At 44.1% G+C, this 24,814-nt stretch overlaps 1 protein-coding gene across 1 annotated transcript; it reads right to left on the bottom strand.

The window, feature by feature from the left end:
* Positions 1-1,485: 1,485 nt before the first annotated feature.
* On the bottom strand, positions 1,486-22,899 carry LOC123756669 (uncharacterized PE-PGRS family protein PE_PGRS46). The gene is made up of 4 exons (XM_045739898.2): positions 22,791-22,899; positions 7,063-8,728; positions 3,857-4,288; positions 1,486-1,587 (listed from the first exon to the last, which is right to left on the bottom strand). The coding sequence occupies exons 1-4, from the start codon at positions 22,791-22,793 to the stop codon at positions 1,568-1,570; spliced, it is 2,121 nt and encodes a 706-aa protein (XP_045595854.2). The 5' UTR covers positions 22,794-22,899; the 3' UTR covers positions 1,486-1,567.
* Between the last annotated feature and the right edge of the window lie 1,915 nt (positions 22,900-24,814).

Genomic DNA, 24,814 nt, shown 5'->3' with positions numbered 1-24,814 from the left:
ACCTGCAACTGGAGTACACGATGTTTGTACTTGCTGCTCAAGCGCTCACTAACATCCTGTGTACTTGCTGCTCAAGCGCTCACTAACATCCTGTGTACTTGTTGCTCAAGCGCTCACTAACTTCTTGTGAAAGTTCACCAGACCTCAAATATTAACAAAAAAGTAATGACATATTTAAGCTTATTTAAGCTGTGTGATCACATGATGTGCTCATATCGTGCTACTTTGTGCCTAACCGGTTTATGCAGCGGACGTGGAGGTGGGCAGCTGGCCTCACGCCCCACTTCTCTGAAAGTTGAAAGTTGACGGTTTGATGTGTTTTAGGTTATGTGGTCGTCATGGGGGTAGGAGGCCACGACCTGCTCTCTTGATTATTATTGTAACTTTATTATTATTATTATTATTATTATTATTATTATTATTATTATTCATAGAAAGTCTGTGATTTCAGATCACAGACTTCTGTACGTCAGACATACAGACTGACGCACAGACTGACGCACAGACTGACGTACAGACTAAGGTACAAACTGACGCGCAAACTGGCGGACAGACTTTACATACAGACTGACGTACAGACTAAGGTATAAACTGACGTACAAACCGATGGACAGACTGACTCACAGACTGACGCGCAGACTAACGTACACTCTGACATACAGACTGACGCCCAGACTGACGTACACTCTGACATACAGACTCACGCCCAGACCGACGTACACACACTGACGGACAGACTGACGCGCCCTGTGCACCTCCGCAGCCCACCCAAGTATCGCAACCGGATGCTCAGTTGGCCCGAAGGAGCGTCAGTATAACGAAGCTTTTAGTTTCATTGAAGCAACAGAATTTTAATGCAGTGATAAGTTGCATCAAAATTGCGAGGTGAGGACAGCTTGTGAGGACAAGTTGTGAGGGCCACAACTTGTGGTCGAACTTGTGGTCCTGAACCACAATGTTTCTGGACCACACAATGGTCCTGGACCCTTTTCAAGTCGTGTGTGGTTCAAGACGGACTGGAATGTCCTGGTCTCTCCATATTGTGATGTGCTCTGGTCATCATATCTTCAGCCACGTTACTGTGATGTGACTCTTCGTCTCCAGTGTTGTTATTCTATTGTGTAACCTGGGACTTGGCCCTCCAGTATTGTCCATGTGTACATTATTCGATGCCTTTCTCGTCTCCTTTCTTGAGAGTAACAGAATCAGTGTTGTGTTAATGTTGGACGAGACAACACTAACATAAAACATGTAATACTCTCGATAAATACTCATAAATCATAGAATTATAAAACATTGCTACATTGTAAGTTTTGTGCAAAAAATCAAACATTTCCAAGTTTTGAGAGTATAAATTTCGGTAACTAATTCTCTCTCAACAGCGTTCCTTATACAACAGAACAATTCAGAATATTATACAATGCTCTAATTATCTCGAATATTTTAATAATTGTGTATATGTATTTTGAAAATAAAAAACAGGGATTAAACAATGGAAAATTTTTTATTTTTTTCCGGAGAGTACACAAGAAGCTGCTGGCCTCCCTGGACGCTTGCGAGCGGTGCTCTACCGACCGAAGCCGTAACCTGTTGGAAGAGGTAAAGACAGTCAAGCTCCTCTTCATAAACAAAGCCCAAATGCTTGTTAATTCATCCGCCAAACTGTCTGTTTATAAATGAAAAACGGTTTATACACGTATCACAACCGAACACTTCCGGAACAAGTGCTTCGCTGACGACTTTTGTTCGAACCACAACGCTGTAAATGCTTCACCAACGTACTACAAATACAAATAATCGCCAACAGAACCTAAACACTTAACCTAACCTAAGCTACACCTAGCTATAAACAAGATTCCAAAATATAATAACAAATTTATAATTGAGAAAAAAAATATATTACAACCATAATACGTTAAAAGTTATGAATTTGGGATTTGGCAGACAGCCCGTTCTCACGAGCGTTCCCAACGTCAAGAAACTCGTACTAAAGTGCCTTATCCTAACCTACCAGAAGACCCACCAACAGAAAACGGAACAGTGTGTCAGCTTCGTGAGCCGCTACCATTTTCTAGTACGACAGTTTTTGGCCTTAGGTAGCCTATACGTCAAAATGCGACGTGCTGTTAGGACGGGTGGCGGCGGCAGAGTGGATGAGCCTAAATACACGGGTGTATGTCGTCCAGAGTGTATGTTATCCAGAGTATATTTACCTAGTTATATTCACCTAGTTTTGCTTGCGAGGGTTGAGCTCTGGCTCTTTGGTCCCGCCTCTCAACTGTCAATCAACTGGTGTACAGATTCCTGAGCCTACTGGGCTCTATCATATCTACATTTGAAACTGTGTATGGAGTCAGCCTCCACCACATCACTTCCTAATGTATTCCATCCGTTAACTACTCTGACACTGATGAAATTCTTTCTAACGTCTCTGGAATCTTATTGAGGCGTCTCTTTTTGAGCAAGGTAGGTAGATATGAGGAGAAAACGCTAAGCCAGACCAACTATACAGCACTTGGAAGGGGATATGAGTACGAGGAGACAGGACAGTACGGGGGAAAGGAATGTTGCCCAACCACTGGGATCGTCAGGGATCGAACGCCGATCCCCGTCTCTCAACTGTCAATCAATCAACTGTTACTAACTAACTAATTTCCTAACACACACACACACACACCCAGGAAGCAGCCCGTAAGAACTGTCTAATTCCCAAGTACGTATTTACTGCTAGGTAACAGGGACATCAGGGTGAAAGAAACTCCGCCCATTTTGTTTCTGCCATCACCAGGGATCGAACCCGGACCCTAGGATTACGAGTCCAGAGTGCTGTCTAGTCAGCTATGAAGCCCCTTGTGTGTGTATGTGTGTGAGTTTGTGTGTGTGTGTGTGTGCGTGTGTGTGTGTGTGTGTGTGTGTGTGTGTGTGTGTGTGTGTGTGTGTGTGTGTGTGTGTGTGTGTTTTCATATGGTTGTAATATTTATGAGTAATGTTATCATCTAATGACAACATGTCTTGTCATTACCCTCCAGGTGACGCCTCTCCGCCCCGTGAGAGTAGGAGATACGGGTAAGGATAACGCTAATGATGATGTCCTATTGTCCTAACAACCACTGCCAAATCACCCCAAGCCCATCGTCACCCAGCGACAATCTGCTATCAGAACTATAAACAAAAATTGTCTTCAGACAACACACAGCTCCTCTTAAGCATGTTTAAGTCCTTAAACATGCTGAACGTACACTCACTCCGCATATTCTATTGTGCTATTTACATGTACAAAACCTTATTCCTAAATGCTAATCCTGATATGAAACTCTTCCTTGATAGATGTAATAGAACCCATGAACACCACACCAGAAATAATTATCTCTGATATCCCGAGAGTCAGACTGAATCTGCGCAAACATTTCATGCAAATAAAAGGACTCACTCTATGGAACTCACTCCCTAATGAACTGAAAAATTGTCCAAGTAAATTCAACTTTACTCAAAATCCAACTTTATTCAAAACTAAAAACCTGGGTTTTAGTTTTGAATAAAGTTGGATTTTGAGTAAAGTTGAATTTACTTGGACAATTTTTCAGTACTTAAGTTCAACTTAAGTTCATAAGTACTTAAGTTCATTTTAGTACTTAAGGAATTAAATTTCAAAAAATTTAATCTATTCTATCAAACTGTAATGTAATAATTATGTATAATTCAAAGTTCTGTTACCTTTAATCATTAGCTTAAGGGTCTGCGTGTTAGTGGCAGAATGTTACACTCTAACCCCAATGTTTGTACTTTCTCAATCCAATGTACCTTATTGTATGTATATAAATAAAAAAATAAACATACTGTTCAAAACAACACTCACCATATGGACGGCGGTAGATCCCATGACCTCCGAGGCCTCCAAGTCTTATGTGTCCTCCAAGGCTTCCGTGACCTCCAAGGCTTCCGTGACCTCCGAGACCTCCAAGTCTTACGTGACTTCCGATGCCCCCAAGGCTTCCATGACCTCCAAGTCTTACTTGACCTCCGAGACCTCCAAGGCTTCCGTGACCTCCGAGACCTCCAAGTCGTACGTGGCCTCCGAGACCTCCAAGGCTTCCGTGACCTCCGAGACCTCCAAGTCTTACGTGACCTCCGAGACCTCCAAGGCTTCCGTGGCCTCCGAGACCTCCAAGTCTTACATGGCCTCCGAGACCTCCAAGGCTTCCGTGACCTCCAAGACCTCCTAGGCTTCCATGGCCTCCGAGGCTTCTGAGACCTCCATAGTAAGTGCGAGGGAAGCCATGGTTGCCGCCTGAAGAAAAAGAGATCAAAGGAATATAAAGTGTCGCCCGAGCAGTCATGCGGCCTCAAGCTGGAACACTTCCCACCCGTTCATCACCTGTTCAGCGCTTGAGAGCTTCGGCAAAGGTTCGAAACAGAATCTTTTATTTACTTGTACTTGAAATGATTATAGAGTTTACCCTTGTGATGTAGAAACTATTCGATTTCTCGTAAATCATTTGGACACTGTTATTAATAAATTTATTGATTTTACTAACATTATTATTGTCATGAATATTACCATTGCTAATTTCAACATCAAAATGCTGTTGCTAATGCTTATAAAGAAACCGTTGCTAATAATAATATTAATAACAATTATACTAATAATAATAATAATAATAATAATACACAAGGGAATCACCATAGCGTATATATCAATGAGAAATTCGTTGGAGCAGAGAAGAGATTTAACCAGCGTCTTTGTGACTGCCAGACATGTGCAAGAGCCGCGACATACTGAAAGTTATTCAACTCGAGATACTACTGTGTCCTCTAAGGACTCTGTATCATGCTATTTTGATTTCCTTGTTTATCTGAAGGGAGCAAAATGGGAGAGAACGCCATACCTACTCCAGAGTGCAAGCGGGCTATTCATAACATTTTTGTGGCAACAGATGGGGCCTGCAAAATACTTAGCGAATACAGTAGTGTCCGGGGTTGAATAGCTTTTTAGCATGTCATGACTGAGGGGCACATATCTGACAGTCGCCAAGACGCTGGTTCAATCTCCGCTCTACTCCAGCAATTTTGCTTTAATATTTAATATAAATTTTCTCTTGCTTGTACAATTGTTTTGACAAATATAAATTCAGAGAAAGTTTTAGTCTTATCAGACAGCCTTTATACACATATGGCAAGTCTGAGTCAAAGTTTATTACACCTGACAAGTTTGAGCAGGTGTTCCCTCACATATGGCAAGGCTGAGCAGGTGTTCCCTTACACATGGCAAGGCTGAGCAGGTGTACCCCTCACACATGGATGAGCAAAGTTTTCATCACAATGGCAAAGTTGAACAAAATCTTCCATCCCCCAAAGTTTCCTAACTTGCCATCCCGATGGCAAGTTTGACCAAATATTTCTACATATAAACGCAAGTCTCACCAAAGGTTTCATTACAAATGTCAAATCCAAGACCAAACTAAAGTACAGGCCTCAATTAAACTGAAACAAAAACTGGGGTAACGAGAACCGCTGCAAAACATCCTCAACGCAAGCCGGCACAGTGGAGCGTGCAGTGACACCTCACATATTAACAACTTTCCATTACAGTAAATGAGTTAGTCTGTTCTTACCAGTTACATTACCCAGACTAATAAAAAATTAGAATCTCGCTTTTCTCATCATTGTTACTCAATTAGAATTGCACAACAGTCCAGTGCATGGCATTAACTCGTCCCCTTTACGAGCATTCCATTGATTGGTGCTACTCAAAATGCATTGCTCATTGCAAGAATTTTGTTGAATGAAATTTTATTGAATCTGCTTTAACTAATAGTTGTCCCAATACCCTTAACGGTTGCCCTTGCAAGTATAAACTGGATTCATTTTTAAGTCTTCATTGAGACTGTTCAATGATATATAACTGGATTTCTACTTTTGATACACTCATCTGGTGTCATAGTAAGGTGTATGTAAATGTCAAGCCCTGTATTCTGTTGCCTATTGCTGTCTTAGGTTATGTAATCAACCAGCCCTGCACTCTTGTGGCTATTGCTGTTTGGAAATAAATGGTACTCCTGGATGGAATGTCGCCTCTTTCTCTGTTCCCCGAGTTAGAGGAGAGTAATACTGTTGTTTACCTTGCCATTGGCCTGAATGTCTGTTTTCTAATAGTTGAAATTGAAATTGAAATAAGTTTATTGATGTAAAATACACACAAAGGGATGAGGTAGCTCAAGCTATTCTCACCCCGTTCAGTACATTGTGTTAATACATACATATACACACATCACAAGCAATAAACGTATTACCGAATATTCTGAGAGATAAACATATACCTTTCCTAATATTGCCCTTGAATAGAGTAATTCATTTTATGAAGATGTAAAGATTGAAATGTAATTAAGCTTTGTCAAATCTCTGGTCGACCTCAACGAGGCATTCGTCATTTTTACTGTATAATCAAAAACGATGTTTACTCAAATTAAATTACTGCTGACCATATGCAACACCAACATTTGTGTTCCTCACGTGTGCCCCAAAGAATGAGGTGATTTGATAAAATACCATGCCCAAGAATATCAACCAAGTGCCGGCGGGGGATGGAAATAGCTTCAGCTACCATCCTCTTTTGTCCGGTTATGTTGGTAAAGCGGTTAAGGGATCCTGGCAGTATGGGTTCGAGTCACTTCTGGGGTGTGAGTTTTCAGTTAGTTTTATATATATATATATATATATATATATATATATATATATATATATATATATATATATATATATATATATATATATATATATATATATATATATATATATATATATATATATATATATATAAACAAGTTTGTGAGTGAGTGAGTTGGGTTTTACACCCAACTAACCCAAAAATATAGATAACAGTATATATAATTATATTATTATACAATATTTACTAGTCCTCCTTGTAGAATCTTTATATTATTATTAGTATAATTTTATAATGTGCTTACATTGCAATAATGATCTCAAACTTCTGAATCATTTATGCAAGAGACAACAAAGTGGAGCCCTGAGCGGTCCCTCAACTGTAAGAATATTGCTTACCTCTTAAGACTGTGCTGACTCCCACGATTTGTCCTTTTCTGAGCCCATTATTGACCACAGATCCAATGGCCCCTCCGATTCCACCTCCACCGTGTCCAAGACCACCAATGCTGGCTCCACCGTGTCCTAGACCACCAATGCTGGCTCCACCGTGTCCAAGACCACCAATGCTGGCTCCACCGTGTCCAAGACCACCAATGCTGGCTCCACCGTGCCCAAGCCCGCCAAGACCACCAATGCCGGCTCCACCGTGTCCAAGCCCGCCAAGACCACCAATCCTGGCTCCACCGTGTCCAAGACCACCAATGCTGCCTCCACGGAGACCAACCCCACCGAGACCACCAGTGCCGGATCCACCGTGCCCAAGACCCCCAATGCCAGATCCACCGTGCCCAAGACCCCCAATGCCGGCGCCACCAAGCCCAGCACCGTGCCTAAGACCGCCTCCACCGAGTCCAACACCGTGCCCAAGACCACCAATGCTGGCTCCACCGTGCCCAAGACCACCAATACCTCCTCCACCGAGCCCAGCACCGTGCCCAAGACCACCTCCACCGAGTCCAACACCATGCCCAAGACCACCTCCACCGAGTCCAACACCGTGCCCAAGACCACCTCCACCGAGTCCTACACCGTGCCCAAGACCACCGAGTCCAACACCGTGCCCAAGACCACCGAGTCCAACACCGTGCCCAAGACCACCGAGTCCAACACCATGCCCAAGACCACCAATGCCGGCTCCACCAAGTCCGCCTTCGGCGCTGGATTCAACAACACTGACACCAGAGCCGCCTACTGCTGCTGCTGCTCCTAGTGCCAAGTCTGCGATACCTTCCACCACTTCCTCAGCCACTTCTTCCTTCACGGCTGCAGCTGAACCAGCCAGTCCTCCAATGGCTGCAGCTGAACCAGCTCCTCCAATGGCTGTAGCAGCTCCAGCAACAGCAAGCTCTGCAGCATCTTCCACTTTATCTTCAACAACGTCCAATTTATCTTCAACCACTCCAAGTCCTCCTAAACCACCTCCTCCAACACCACCAAGTCCTCCAACACCACCATGTCCTCCAATACCACCAAGTCCTCCAACACCACCAAGTCCTCCAACCCCACCATGTCCTCCAATACCACCAAGTCCTCCAACACCACCATGTCCTCCAACACCACCATGTCCTCCAACACCACCAAGTCCTCCAACACCACCAAGTCCTCCAACACCACCAAGTCCTCCAACACCACCATGTCCTGCAACACCACTTAGTACTCCACTAGCAGCTTCTTCAACAACTTCCACTTTATCTTCAATATCGTCCAATTTATCCTCAACCCCTCCAATGCCTCCAACACCACCTAACCCAACTCCCCCAATTCCATTACCATTCCCTAATCCAAGGTGTCCTATTCCAAGACCACTTCCTAATCCAGCTCCTCCAATCCCAAGACCACTTCCTATTCCACCTCCTCCTCCAATCCTAACGCCACTTCCTATTCCTGCTCCTCCTCCAGTCACACGACTACTTCCGAATCCAGATTTTGCTCGAAGTCCAGAAAAAATTATATCAGCAGCAGACTCAAAGGCGTCGCCAAAAGCTGTAGTGCTAATTGTCCGCTTCTCAATGGCATCAGCAGCGGCCAGGCAAGCCAGCACCGCCACCACAGCGCTGACACGCTGTTGGAAGAAAAGAAGTTGATTCAAATGCCATGTTCCAGGTAATTCAGGACATTTGGACATGTTAGGTGGGTGTATGTTAGGTACCTGTGTATTAAGAGAGAGTATGTTAGATGTGTTAGGTGGAAGTTTATGGGGTGTCAGTGAGAGGTGGTACTGCTGACAGGGAACAGTCGCACCTTCGGGTGGTTCGTCTGCTTTGGTCTCCAACTGCACTCAACTCTCACCTGTAGTTCCAAGTACCAGTTTGCATACAACAGCGGTCACAACCCGTTAACCGCTTCGACTGGTAGGCAAAACTAGGTGAGTGTAGCCGACGATGTGAGATCCATGGAGAGTTAAGGCTTGTCTACCTATGAATGCGAAGACTGGGGCCGGTGGACTGCACGGAGGAAACCACCAGAATGGTTCAACGGGCAGGAAGGCGGACCAGCAAAGTGTTGTGGAGCACAACTAGGGTACAGTGAGATACACAGGACACTGCTGGCCATCCACTGCAGGCTAACCTATTTCCTGCCGTCTTGACTTGTCCTGCCGTTGGATCCAGATGAGCTGGGACAAGAGTGTGAGACTAACGATTTGCACAAGTCTCCCTCACTTTAATCCAAGTCAAGTGAAAATTATGACTTTAACCTATACTGCAAAACCTCAAGTCTTGTACGTCCTTTACAAACCTGCACACAGGAGGCTCAGCATAGGATCGCTCTCTACTAGACCGAAGCAGCAGCAGAGTTCGGCAACCCCCTGGGTATCTGAGAAGCCCTCTTCAAAACATACTCTGCTCACCTCCATGAAGGAAGGGTCTAGAAAAAGTGCCTTAGACATAGTCTGCTCCTGTACAAAACAGGAGGCCCAACTGTGATGCAGAAACTGACAAAGCTCTTCCTGTCCAAGTGGAATGAAGGTCCCACAACAGTTAAAAGATGTCAGCATAATTCACATCTACCAGAGGAAAGGCAACTGCCAGTCTTGCTATAATCACCTGGGTATTTCACTCCTGTCCATTGCTAGGAAGATCCTGGCTCGTATCCTGCTCAACCATCTCCTTCAACACCTTGAGCAGGGTCTCCTCCTAAAAAGCCAATGCGGCTTCCCCACAGAATGCAGAACTGTCGATATGAAATTTGCTGCACGCCAGGTTCAAGAAAAATGCCAAGAGCAACATCGCGACCTCTTCGTGACCTTCGTTGACCTGACCAAAGCCTTCAATACAGTCAGCAGAGATAGCTTATGGAAGATAATGAAGAAGTTTGGCTGTGTTGGCAAATTCACTGCAATTGGCTGGCAGTTCCACAATGGCATGATGGCGAATGAGCTGGATGATGCAAATGAGTCAAAAGCCAACCCGGTGGCGAACGGTGTGGAGCAGACTGCGTTCTCGACCCAACACTCGTCAGAATGGTATTCTAGGCCATGCTTACTGATGCCCTCAGTGATTTCCAAGATTGAATTCCCATCATATAAAGGACTGCTGGTGGGCTGTTCAATCTCAGGCGTCTGCAGGCCTTTACAAAGGTGAAGGAAACTGTCATTAGAAATTTTCTGTTCCTTGGTGACTGTGTCCTCAACGCCAGCCAAGAGCAAATGATGCAGCACGAAATGGACTGCTGCTCACAAGCCTGTGACAACATCGGTCTCATCATCAGCACCAAAAAGACAAAAGTCGTGAACCAACCCGCACCTGGAATAGCCTACCAGGAACCGCACATCACTGTCAAGGGGTAGAACCTGCAGGTAGTCGACAACGTCACCAATCTTGGCATCATACTCTCAAGAGCGGCGAACATAGATGTGGAAGTCAACAGTAGGATCGCCAAGGCCAGCGCTGTCTTTGGAAAATTCTGTGAGAATGTCTGGAAGTGGAAGGGCCTCAGCCTTACCACCAAACTAAAGGTCTTCTGGGCAGTGGTACTCACCACCCTTCTGATGTCAGCGTGACCTGGACTGTCTCCAGAAGATACACACACACACACACACACACACACACACAACAGCCTTCAGGAACCTGTGTAAGGAATCGTTCAGAACCTTGTACACCACATATGTAAGATCAATCCTGGAGTATGTGGCCCCAGCATGGAGCCGTACCTTGTCAAGACAAGACGACCCTGGAAAAAGTTCAGAGGTATGTCACTAGGCTAGTCCCAGAGAACTAAGAGGCATGAGTTACAAGCAAAGGTTGCGTGAAATGCACCTCAGGACACTGGAAGACAGAAGAGTAGGAGGAGACATGATTACTACCTACAAAATTCTCAGAGGAATTAACAGGGTAGATAAAGATAAACTGTTTAACATGTGTGGTACGCGAGCAAGGGGCCACAGGTGGAAACTGAGTACTAATTAAGCCACAGGGACGTTAGAAAGAACTTTTTCAGTGTCAGAGTAGTTAACGGATGGAATGCATTAGGCAGTGATGTGGTGGAGGCTGACTCCATACACAGTTTCAAATCTAGATATGATAGAGCGCAGTAGGCTCAGGAATTTGTACATCAGTTGATTGACAGTTGAGAGGCGGGATCAAAGAGCCAGAGCTCAACCCCTGTAAGCACAATTAGGTGAGTACACAGTCTGGGTCTAGTAGCTGAGCGGACAGCGTGCAGGGCTCGTAATTCTGTGGCCCGGGTTTAATTCCTAGACCAGGCAGAAACAAATGGGCAAAGTTTCTTTCACCCTGATGCCCCTGTTACCTAGCAGTAAATAGGTACCTGGGAGTTAGACAGCTGTTACAGAGCTGCTTCCTGGGTGTGTGCGTGTGGGGGAGAGGGGAATTAGTTAGTAGTTAATTACAGTTGATTGATTGACAGTTGAGAGGCAGGCCAAAAGAGCAAAGCTCAACCTCCGCAAGCACAATTAGGTGAATACACAACGAGGTGAATACACGCACACACACACACACACACACACACACACACACACACACACGCACACACACACACACACACACAGGATTTGGAGGATATCAAGAGTGAGATGCAGGAAATGAAGAATGAAATAAGCAACCTGAAAAGCGAGCTGACAGCAGCAAAGGAGGAGATTAAAACCCTCAAAGAGAGTAATACTGAGGCTGAGACTCAGATAATCATCCAAGGAGAAGGTGGAAATAGTATATTGGAAGAGAATGCCATTATAAAAGCAACATTTGCAGAGATGCTTAAAAAAAAAAATAACTCGGAAGTAATGTCCACAGTGATGGAGGTAGCCATGAAAGCAGCCACCTCACAGGAAGCGGCACACTCCCCTAGTCAGCTACTGGAAAGAAAAAAATCAGTTGACCAGACCACACACTAAAAGGTGAAGGGACGACGACGTTTTGGTCCGTCCTGGACCATTCTCAAGTCGATTGTGAGAATGGCACAATCGACTTGAGAATGGTCCAGGACGGACCGAAACGTCGTCGTTCCTTCACCCTCTAGTGTGTGGTCTGGTCAACTTACTTTAGCCACGTTATTGTGACTCATCGCCTGCAAAAAGATCAGTGATAGCTGTGGGTATTAAAGAGGAGGAAGGCTCCAATAGGACATAGCATAATGATAAGGACAGAGCGGCAGTGAATGAAATACTGAAGGCACTAGAGATGGAAGGGGCTGAGCATAGCACTGAGAAGGTTTTCAGGTTAGGCTGGTACAACAAGGACCGAGGCCGTGTGTTACAGATAGTGTTTGTAAACGAGAATACAAAGGACAAGATTCTAACAAGGAAGAGCTACCTGCAATATGTGGGAGAATTCAAAAAAGTATTCTCCAGAGGGACATGACGAGGGAGGAGAAAGAGCCATGGTAGAAGAAACAAGGAAGAAGTGCAGGGCGAGAGGAGAAAACCAGGAAATCACAGCTCCCAACACAACATCGTCTGAGGTGAGGGGGGGGGGGGACCCACAACCAGCAACCCAGTAACACCAGAGGGGAGGGCAACTTCACCACCCTCCTCTGCATAGAAACCTCCCCTACCCCCAAACCCTTCCTGCCCCCACTTAAATGCTCAGCCAAATCTCACTCCCCACAACCCATTCCCATCCTGCTACTCCTCCCCTCCTCCCACCATGTCCCGCTCCCCCCTTTTCCTTCCTATCCTCCCTCCCCGTTCATCCCATACCCTCCCGGTCCTCCCTTCACTTGACTCCCCACCCCTCACCCCAGAATCCTCTGAGACCCTGTTAACCACCTCACAAATCCTCACACCCATGCAACAGCTTCCCCCACCAGCAGAACGCTCACCAAGGAGGCCATATGAGAAGGGACAGAAGAAAGTGAGCCTCATGGCAATGTACACTAACATAGATGTAATTACAAATAAAGCAAATGAACTTGGAGAATGAGTACTAGAAGAAAACCCAGATATAATAGCACTCACAGAAACAAAGCTAACGAAAACCATAACAAATGCAGTGTTCCCACAGAACTACTGTGTTGTGAGGAAAGAGAGAGAGAAGGAAGAGGAGGCTGTGGTGTAGCTTTGCTGGTAAGAAAAGGCTGGGGTTTTGAGGAGATGGTTATTCAGGGTTGTGAAGGTTTCAGTGACTACGTAACAGGTAGTATAGCAACTGGAGGACAACAAATTATAGTCACAGTCATATATAACCCACCACCAAATGACAGAAGACCCAGACAGGAATATGATAGAAACACCATGGCCACCATTAACATAATAGAGAGAGCAGCTTCCATCGCTAGCAGGAATGGATCTGGACTACTAATCATGGGAGACTTCAATCATGGGAAGATAGATTGGAAGAACTGAGACCCACATGCAGGACCAGATACATGGAGAGCTAAGCTGCTGGACGTGGCAACACAGTGAAACTTTCTAAGCCAACACATCAAGGGACCAACTTGAATGAGAGGGGAAGATGAACCAGCCATGCTTGATCTGATATTTACTCTAAATGAATGTGATATAAGGAAAGTTAGGTTGGAAGCACCCTTGGGAATGAGTGATCACAGTGTATTGATCTTCGAGTACCTGGTAGAACTAGGCTTTATCTTCCCCCGAAAAGAACTAGGAAACAAAAGGCTGGCATAGCGAAAGGGAAATTATGAGATGAGAAGTTTCCTAAGGGATATACCATAGGACACAGACCTCAGAGCTAGGTCTATACAAGACATGATGGACTCTGTCACCCAAAAGTTACCTGCCTCTGTCAGGAGGCACTAAACAGGTTCATCCCGGCCCAAAAAGAAAAATCCGAGAAGCAAAAGAAGAATCCTTGGCTTATTAGGGCATGTATGGAAGCAAAGGAAATGAATAAAAGGGCGTGGGGGAACTTCCGAAATAACAGGACACTAGAAAGCAGAGAGAGATACCAGAGAACCAGGAAGGAGTATGTTAGTATGAGAAGAGAAGCAGGATAAATTATATATATATATATATATATATATATATATATATATATATATATATATATATATATATATATATATTTATATATATATATATATATACATATATATATATATATATATATATATATATATATATATATATATATATATGGTCCCCAGGACTATATGCAACTGAATGGTCCCCAGGACTATATGCAACTGAAAACTCAAATCGGGAATGTAATATCCGTAGAGTGTGAAGTTACTGTTTCGTTTGAAAAAAAAAGTTTGTTTTTTAATCAATGAAATTTCTTAATAACGTATTATCTGAAAGTTGATTTGATGAAGTATCTGTGCCCAATAAAGTCACGAGTAGTGTCTGGTATTGGGGTTAAAAGTGTGGCAACTTCCTAATACTTTTGAACTGTCTGTGGCTAGTGGTTATAGTACTAGATATGCCAAGTGGTATGGACACCCAGGCTGACTGGCTTATATTCTTGTTCAGGGCTTCTATTCCTCTGACTAGTGCTTTTGCATCTTGGTTTAATTGAAAGACGATTTCTTCGAATGTCATATTTGTCAACGGTTGACTAAAAGAAAAAAAAACTGGAGAATGTAATATACTTCTTATAGTTTTACACAACGCTTCGAATCTACAAGATTCAGTCTCAAGTGGGGAATGACAAGACATGAGGAAACATCTAATTTATAACACTGGGAGGTCAGATACATACAAATTTATGTCAGGTGAAAGAAATAAAGAGTAGAGAAAGTGAGGTGATGACCCACCTGTGAATGGGTTTACCACATGACCCACCTGTGGGTCATGTAATAAACCCACATGACCCAGCAGTCCGTAATGCAGAGTTTACCTATAAGTGAAGGCAAGACCTCATACGGCATCAACTTAATACGAAAAAGGAAGCCCGACAAACCCTTAAAGAGCAAGTTGAACAGCAATTAAGTAAATGGACTTTTTTACGACATCCCCAACGAATTGAAACACATTTAACAGCGAACTACGCAACCTACAGCAACAACACAAAACGCAGTTAGAAACCAAGACCCTACGAAAGTTGACAACCGTAAACGGTGGACATTTAAAGATTCCTCATCCAAAAGATGGCTAGATTAGCCTAATAACCTACGAACTTACTCAGGACCAACAAGATCTCTTGGTCTAAACTATCACTTCTTTTCAAAACCTAACAAGCAATAAAAACGTCTCCAAATCGAAATTCATCTAGACGACACACACAAGCTAGAGGACAACAAAAATTCTTCACCACTGTCACACTTCAGGCTGAACTACTAGCAGAGGCGAGGAAGAAATCGTAGAACAAACGAACATACTCATCGAAAATCCTGACTCCATGACTCAAAGAAGCAGCAAAACAACTTAGAAATTTGAATGACTTAACAATAAGAACAGCTGACAAGACAGCAGCATATGTGTTGATGCCAAGCGAAAAACATATGAGTAAAAACCGCGATCTTGAGTTGATTTCGGGGCTTTAGTGTCCCCGCGGCCCGGTCCTCGACCAGGCCTTCCACCCCCAGGAAGCAGCCCGTGACAACTGACTAACTCCCAGGTACCTATTTACTGCTAGGTAACAGGGGCATATGGTAAAAAAAACTCTGCCCATCGGTTCTCGCTGGCGCCCGGGATCGATTCCGGGACCACAGGATCACGTGCCCTGCGTGCTGTCCGCTCGGCCGGCCGGCTCCCTATCCGGCTCCCATAGCCGGCGATATCCCCAATGACGACACTAAATTTCAACGAATTACCAGGAACCTTTTGGAAGACCGTAAACGCAGAGTGAACATAACTATCGCTGCAATTAACGCAAAGAGAGGTGGAATTCGCTACGCATAAACTCCAAGGCGACTATAGCCTAGGAAATGTTTGTGACAATGTAGCGATACAAACCAGGTAACCTAATGCGCCCAATAATCAGTCAGATATCAACCCCAACTTAAAACCATGCCAAAAGAACAAACGAAATTCTAACTTCATACACTCCAAGCATCTACTGTCTACAATCTTCAGCAGATTTCCTACAGATAATCAAGATTACACAGGCCGAAAGAATTATTGTTTCACTAGACGTCGAAGCTCTATTTTTGTCCGTCCGAGAAACGTCCCGGCCGACACCACCATACAAATGATCCTGGACAGAGTATACAGAGACGAGAACACCCCCAAACTAGACATACCCGAGCCACACTTGAAGAGTCTTCTCGAGGCATATACAGACAGCTCCTTTCATTAGTCCGCAAGAAAACATGTATCTACAGATAGATGGAGTAGCAATGGGCTCCCTCCTAGAGACTCATCGTCTTCAGTATCACTTACAAATCAAGCCTATTCTACAGTTAAGTCGACGACATATTCGTAATAGTAAAAGACCTAGAGGAACTAACTGGTCCATCTAGAGAGAGATTCTGGACTCCACGAATTCAACAAATGAATCAGGACTCATATTCATCCATAAAAATAGTGAAAGTAACAGTCTGCCTATCGTGGATGTGTTAATAACAAAAACAGAAGCATCTCTCAGCACCAGCGTGTACATTAAGTCTACAAACATAGGATTATGTCTAAAACGGTATAAGTGCCCCCAATGTTATAAAACCATTGTTCTCAACGCTTATATTTGTCGAGCCCTTATCCATTGCTCTGAATGGAGCAATGTGAGTAGGAAGTTTGAAAGGACAACACACGTGCTGGTAAACAATTGCTATAGTAACAGCCGTGTGACACAACCCAGCAGTGTTGCAGGCGTGTGACACAACCCAGCAGTGTTGCAGGCGTGTGACACAACCCAGCAGTGTTGCAGGCGTGTGACACAACCCAGCAGAGTTGCAGCCGTGTGACACAACCCAGCAGTGTTGCAGGCGTGTGACACAACCCAGCAGTGTTGCAGGCGTGTGACACAACCCAGCAGTGTTGCAGCCGTGTGACACAACCCAGCAGTGTTGCAGGCGTGTGACACAACCCAGCAGTGTTGCAGGCGTGTGACACAACCCAGCAGTGTTGCAGGCGTGTGACACAACCCAGCAGTGTTGCAGCCGTGTGACACAACCCAGCAGTGTTGCAGCCGTGTGACACAACCCAGCAGTGTTGCAGCCGTGTGACACAACCCAGCAGTGTTGCAGGCGTGTGACACAACCCAGCAGTGTTGCAGCCGTGTGACACAACCCAGCAGTGTTGCAGCCGTGTGACACATCCCAGCAGTGTTGCAGGTGTATGACACAACCCAGCAGTGTTGAAGGTGTATGACACAACCCAGCAGTGTTGCAGCCGTGTGACACAACCCAGCAGTGTTGCAGGTGTATGACACAACCCAGCAGTGTTGCAGGTGTATGGCACAACCCAGCAGTGTTGCAGGTGTATGACACAACCCAGCAGTGTTGAAGGTGCATGACACAACCCAGCAGTGTTGCAGCCGTGTGACACAACCCAGTAGTGTTGCAGCTGTGTGACACAACCCAGCAGTGTTGCAGCCGTGTGACACAACCCAGCAGTGTTGCAGGCGTGTGACACAACCCAGCAGTGTTGCAGCCGTGTGACACAACCCAGCAGTGTTGCAGGCGTATGACACAACCCGGTCGCTTAATTTCCCACTCTGAAAAAGTCCAGCCTCGTGACCTTACCAGCCACTAACGAACACAAGGAACGCACCTCGTCTCTCTCTCTCGTCGAAGGCACAGAAAACGTAGGTACTAGTGACCCGTTGCTTATCAAAGAGGAGTGCATTTGTTACCTTGGTTAATAAAACGTGAAAAACGCGACCTATAAGTTCAGAGGACGGATTGAGCTGATAAAGTAAGTGATAACTTTCTAAGTCAAAGACAATACACCTTTGGTCCCACAATTGTATAATTCACACTGAACTACTCTTCATCAAAAACTCTAAATCTAAATGAAAAATACATATACACACATACGCACACACACACAAAAAAGGGAGAATTTCTTTGGCCCTGATGCCACTGTTCACCTAGCAGTAAATAGGTAGCTGAGAGTTAGACAGCTGCTACCTGGTAATTTGCTTCCTGGGATTGCATGTGTTTATTAAAAAGTTAAATGTATGAAATAGACAATAGACGAAAAATAAATTGGTTAAAAACGCAGGGTCCAAGAATTATTGGCTCAATTCTGCAGGCACAAATAGTAAATACACCCACACACGCACACACATACACCACATATGTCAGACCAATCCTGGAGTATGCACCTCCAGCCTGGAGTCCATATCTGGTCAAGCATACGACTAAACTGTAAAAGGTTCAAAGGTTTGCCACCAGACTAGTACCTGAACTGAGAGGTATGAGCTACGAGGAAAGACTACGGGAATTTAACCTCACGTCGCTGGAAGATAGAAGAGTTGGGGAGACATGATCACCACATTCAAGATTCTCAAAAGAATTGATAAGGTAGATAAAGACAGGCTATTTAATCAAGGGGCACACGCACTAGGGGACACAGGTAGAAACTGAGTGCCCAAATGAGCCACAGAGATATTAGAAAGAACTTTTTTATTGTCAGAGTAGTTGACAAATGGAATGCATTAGGCAGTGATGTGGTGGAGGCTGACTCCATACACATTTTCAAGTGTAGATATGATAGAGCCCAATAGGCTCAGGAATCTGTACGTCAGTTGATTGACAGTTGAGAGGCAGGACCAAAGAGCCAGAGCTCAACCCCCGCAAGCATAACTAGGTGAGTACAACTAGGTGAGCACACACACACACACACATACAGGGGGGGGGGGGAGGCTGAAAAAGTGTTTTACACAAACAAAGCCTGTTAAAGAAGACTAGAGGTTAGAGAGGCTGGGACTACAGTAAGATGAGAGCCGTAACGCTGCGCGGGTTAGTGGCAACACTTGCACAAGTACCAGTCTTATGTAATATTACATGCCTATTGTACCTTCTTGTACATAAATATTATTATTATTATAGCATTATTATTATTATTATTAATATTATTATTATTATTATTATTATTATTATTATTATTATTATTATTATTATAATCATTATTATTATTATAAAAGAGATATTGAAGGAAGACAGCGAATGAAATGATGAAATTCATCGCTGGGAAATGTGGTGATGTGAGGGAGCTGTCTATACCTTCCAAGACGGGGGATAAGACAAGACAAGTACACACGTGGATCATTAGACAATGCAGGAAACTAAAAACAAAACAAAAAAGTGTGGACAAATGAACCGAGAACGTAGAACGGAGTAGACCAAGGTCAAGAGAGAAGCTAAGAAGCAATTTGAAGATGAACCTCGCTTCAAAAGCTAAGGACCAACCAAAGTTGTTGTATAGCATATAATAAGAACAACAGTGCAAGACCGTGTGCTCCACTTGTGGAGACAAGGAGGACTTCTCATAGAAAATTTTAATGTGGTAATTGTAGAGCTCAAGAAAAGCTTTCAAGAGATGTTTACAGTAGAACGAGCATGGAGACAACGATTGTGAGATGAAACGCTGGAAGAAACAATGGATGACATCGTAGTAGCTGTGAGGAGGGAGGTAAGAAGACACCTGGAAGGACAATATGGGACAACATCTGTGGAGCCAGACCAACTCTCACTATGGTTCCTGAAGGACACTGTAGAAGTACTCTGCCACCTGTTATCTAACATTTTTAATAACACCCTTGAGACAGGAAGTCTCCCAGAAGTTTTGGAAAAACAGAAACGTGGTCCCAATATTCAAAAAGGGTTAAAAAGGAGGAACTATATGACACTCTGTTGTCATTGACAAGTATTCAGGGCAAAGTGTTGAAGAAAGTAATCAGGCTGAGAATGATGGAGCCTTTGGAGAGGACCGGTTATTTGACAAAAGGTCAGCATGGATTTAGAACAGAAAAGTTGTTCATGACAATCTTGATTGAGTTCATGACTCACTTACTAAAATATGACAGGAAAAAAAGAAGACTGTGTAGACTGTATTTTCCTAAATTGGCAAAAATAATTTCACACTGCTCCTCAAGAAAGACTGGTGTACAAGATGGAAACGCCGGCTGTGATAGCTGAGAAAATACTGAACTGGGTAAAGGAGTACCTGAAGGACAGGCAGCAAAGAGTTAGTGTGAGAGCACGTTTCAAGCTGGAGGAATGTAACAAGTGGGGTCCCACGAGGCTCGGTTCTGGGACCACTGCTGTTCCTAATTTATGTGAACGACCGACCTGAGGGAGTGAGCTCGTACATGTCAATGTTTGCAGATGGTGCAAAGCTGATTAGGAACGTGAAAACGGTAGAGGACTGCAGGAAGTTACTGGAGGCCCTTAACAAACTCCAGGAGTGATCAAGCAAATGGTTGGTGAAATTCAGTCCCAATAAATACAAGGTACTGAGGACGGGAAAGGGAGAGAGGAAACCAGGGGGAATCTGCACCATACGGGGAAATTAGCTACAAATTATATCGGGAGTGGATTTAACTCTAACACTAGCACCAGAGGTACACATAAACATGATAACCTCGGCAGCATATGGGACATTGAAAAATATAAAAACATCGTTTACAAACAAATCAAGACTCCTTCAAGGCACTCTACACAACATTCGTTAGAACACTCGAAGAATATGCAGCACTGGCAGGGAATATTTCCCATGTGAAGCGTAAAACAAAAAAGTAAAAAAAAGTACAAAGGTTTGCAACAAATTTGGTGCCAGAGCTAAGAGGGTTAAGCTACACGGAGAGGTTAAGGGAACTAAATCTCACAACCCAGGACTATAGAAGGAACAGAGGAGATATAATCACAACATACGTGATACTGAGAGGAACAGATAAAATGAGAAGGACTGCCTCTTCAAATTTAAATAAAGGAGAGCAAGAGGATACATGTGGAAGCTGGACACACAAATGAGCCAAAGGAAAGTAAGGAATTACTCGCACCATGTATGGATAGTCAACAAGTGAAATGAACATAAGGAAGAAGGAAGTTGTAGAAGACACCTCCATCCGCAACTTTAAGGCCAGACTCGACGAAGAATCTGAATGTTAGAATAGTTAAATTGTGATGCAACAAGTTCAACAAAGCTGGTAGGCGGAGCATTGCGTGCTAAACCTCATTCTAAGGAGGCTTTTAGATCACTGTATTCCCCCTATGTGAGGGCTAGTCTTAGAGTATGCCACGCCGTCGTGGAGCCCTCATCTAAAAAACACACATAAGGAAGCTTGAAAAGGTGTAGAAGCTTGCAACGAGACTCAACCCAGAGCTGCGAGAGATAAGATACGAAGACAGACTAAAGGAACTAAACCTGACCACGTAAGAAAAGAGGAAGGAGAGGAGGGAACATGATACAGACATATACAATACATAGAGGGATTAACAAGGTGGAAACAGGAAATGTTTACAATGAATATTAATAGAACAAGGGGGCACCGGAAGGAAGCTTGAGACTCAGATGTGTCATAGATATATTAGAAAGTTTTTTCTTTTAGCGTAAGGGTTGTGAGTAACTAGAATGACCTAAAGGAGTAGACTGTTGAGGCTAACTCCATTCATAACTTCAAAAGCAGGTATGATATGGAAATAGGCCAGAAATCATTGCATTAGACAACCAACGGCTAGTAAAGCGGGATCCAAGAGTTTGAGCTCAATCTTGCAGGCCCAAATAGGTAAGTACACACACACGCGCGCGCGCGCACACACACACGCACACACACGCACACACACACACACACACACACACACACACACACACACACACACACACACACACACACACACACACACACACACACACACACACACACAACGGGGTACGGGGGCCTCGTAGCCTGGTGGATAGCGCGCAGGACTCGTAATTCTGTGGCGCGGGTTCGATTCCCGCACGAGGCAGAAACAAATGGGCAAAGTTTCTTTCACCCTAAGTGCCCCTGTTACCTAGCAGTAAATAGGTACCTGGGTGTTAGTCAGCTGTCACGGGCTGCTTCCTGGGGTGTGTGTGTGTGTGGTGAAAAAAAAAAAAAAAAAAAAAAAGTAGTTAGTAAACAGTTGATTGACAGTTGAGAGGCGGGCCGAAAGAGCAAAGCTCAACCCCCGCAAAACACAACTAGTAAACACAAGGCGTTCACACGGCGTTCAGGAACCTGTGTAAGGAATCATTCAGAATCTTGTACACCACATATGCAAGACCAATCCTGGAATATGCGGCCCCAGCATGGAGCCCGAACCTTGTCAAGCACAAGACGAGGTTGGAAAAAGTCCAAAGGTATGCTACTAGAATAGTCCCAGAACTAAGAGGCATGAGTTATGAGGAAAGGCTGCGGGAAATGCACCTTACGACACTGAAAGACAGAAGAGTAAGGGGGGACATGATCACAACCTACAAAATCCTCAGGGGAATCGACCGGGTAAACAAGGATGAACTATTCGACACTGGAGGGACGCGAACAAGGGGACACAGGTGGAAACTGAGTACCCAAATGAGCCACAGAGACACTAGAAAGAACTTTTTCAGTGTCAGAGTAGCTAGTAAATGGAATGCATTAGGAAGTGATGTGGTGGAGGCTGACTCCATACACAGTTTCAAATGTAGATATGACAGAGCCCAGTAGGCTCAGGAATCTGTAATCAATTGATTGACGTTTGAGAGGCGGGACCAAAGAGCCAGAGCTCAACCCCGCAAACACACCTAGGTGAGTAACACACACACACACACACATACACACACACACACAAACAAACACACATACACATAATTATACAAATACCATTGTAGCAGGTGTGATCCTTAGGTGGGCACAAGAGGTGGTTGAGGCGCCCAGCTGTAGCAAAGCACTGAGGAGACCGGAGCCAGCTGCACAATATATAGCAGGCACTGGTGCCAAGGTTGACTACCTGCAAGTGTGGCAGTGTCAGGCAGGGTCAGGAGCCGGCAACCTCTTAAACCAGCACACTGCTGGAAACAGCTTCATCATCACCACCACCACCACCACTATCACCAATAACACCACCACCACCACCACCATCACCACCACCACTATCAGCTTCATCACAAACTCCATTACCACTAACACTACCAGCAAGCACTTCCACCATAACCATCATCACCACTAACAACACCACTACCACCACCCCTATCACCAACACCACTACTTTCATCACCACTAATAACATTACTATAAATAACACAATTATATATACACACACACACTATATATATATATATATATATATATATATATATATATATATATATATATATATATATATATATATATATATAAATGTAAATGTTCGTGTGTTCAATATACCTAATCTCCGAAAGTTCTTCACCGATTGCGTTGAAATTTTCACACAACGTTCCTTTCGCTCCGAGCGTGTTTTTATATATATACTATATAAATGTCACGTCTGTGACGGGAAAAAACATGTTTTTTTTTTTAACTGTGTTTTTCATGTGTTGTATCCATTTGTCTACACCTGACCCCATTGTTCGGTCCATTTGTATTCACCTGACCCACTTCCCACCACCGCCCACGGGATTGGTATGAGGTGCATAATTAAGAAAGAAATTGAAATGAACTTATAAGTATAGATTATCTTTTTATAGAACGCCTTGATCTAGAGCGATGGCGGTACTGTCACCAGAAGTGAGAAGATGAGAGGAAATACCAGCACTGTAGAGAAGTGCCCGAGAGACCACTGGAACATTATCTAACACAGTGCACAGTTACAGCCGCAACAGACCACTGGAACATTATCTAACACAGTGCACAGTTACAGCCACAACAGACCACTGGAACTTTATCTAACACAGTGCACAGTTACAGCCACAACAGACCACTGGAACATTATCTAACATAGTGCACAGTTACAGCCACAACAGACCACTGGAACATTATCTAGCACAGTGTACAGTTACAAACCCATTAAGATTTCCACTTAGATTCAACAGAGCAGAAAAAGTTGTTAAACATATGGGACAAAATGTTACTGAAGCAACCATTCGAGTCATAAATATTCATACTCCGCCCAAGTAAAACAGAAACAAGCAACACTTAGTGGGCCAGCCAGAGGTTTAGGGCCCGCGCAGGAATATCCCTGCAAAAAAAAAAGAACAGAAGTGAGTCATGAACACCAATGTTACTGGCACGTGTTAACTCTCTCATACAGTTAACACGAGGGTGGGAGACTTGGGCGGATGTGTCAGACGCAGGAAATGGCAAGAGGAGAACACAATTGTGGCTGAAGAGATCAGAGACACGTGGTGTGAAGGTAGACGGAACTGAGGTGGTCGTATATGTTTGTATAGAGCCGATGAGGTAAAGGTAGATAATGCTTCAGTAGATGAAGCGGTAGAGTTGGTGACGGGCTGTTACAGTAGATGAAGCAGGGGGAGGGAACAGGATATGACAATAGATGAAGAAGGGGTGGTGGTGACAGTCCACGAAGCGGGCAGGTGACAGTAGATGACGCGGGTGAAGGTGACGGGATGTGGCTGGAGCAGCACCTTGCCCTGTACCACTACGGTTGGCCAGAGGTTACACTGGCTCATGGTTGGAAAACCTCTCGTATTGCTTGTCCTATATTTTTCTCGGTCAGCTTATGACTGCTGCCTCAAACCTGAGTCACAAGTGACCTTTCCTTATGTGTTCTGGATTAACATCTTGTTCAGTATTTTTATAAATTTTTGTTCATAAACATTCTACATTTATAATTGTTACATATAATATATAACACAATTTTTTAAATGGGTAACATATATTGACAGGAATATATCATATAATACGAG

The sequence above is a fragment of the Procambarus clarkii genome, chromosome 26 (genome assembly GCF_040958095.1).
Source record: "Procambarus clarkii isolate CNS0578487 chromosome 26, FALCON_Pclarkii_2.0, whole genome shotgun sequence".
Classification (NCBI taxonomy): domain Eukaryota; kingdom Metazoa; phylum Arthropoda; class Malacostraca; order Decapoda; family Cambaridae; genus Procambarus; species Procambarus clarkii.
Note: the sequence above shows the minus strand (reverse complement) of the source record. Positions and strands in the feature narration are given on the sequence as shown.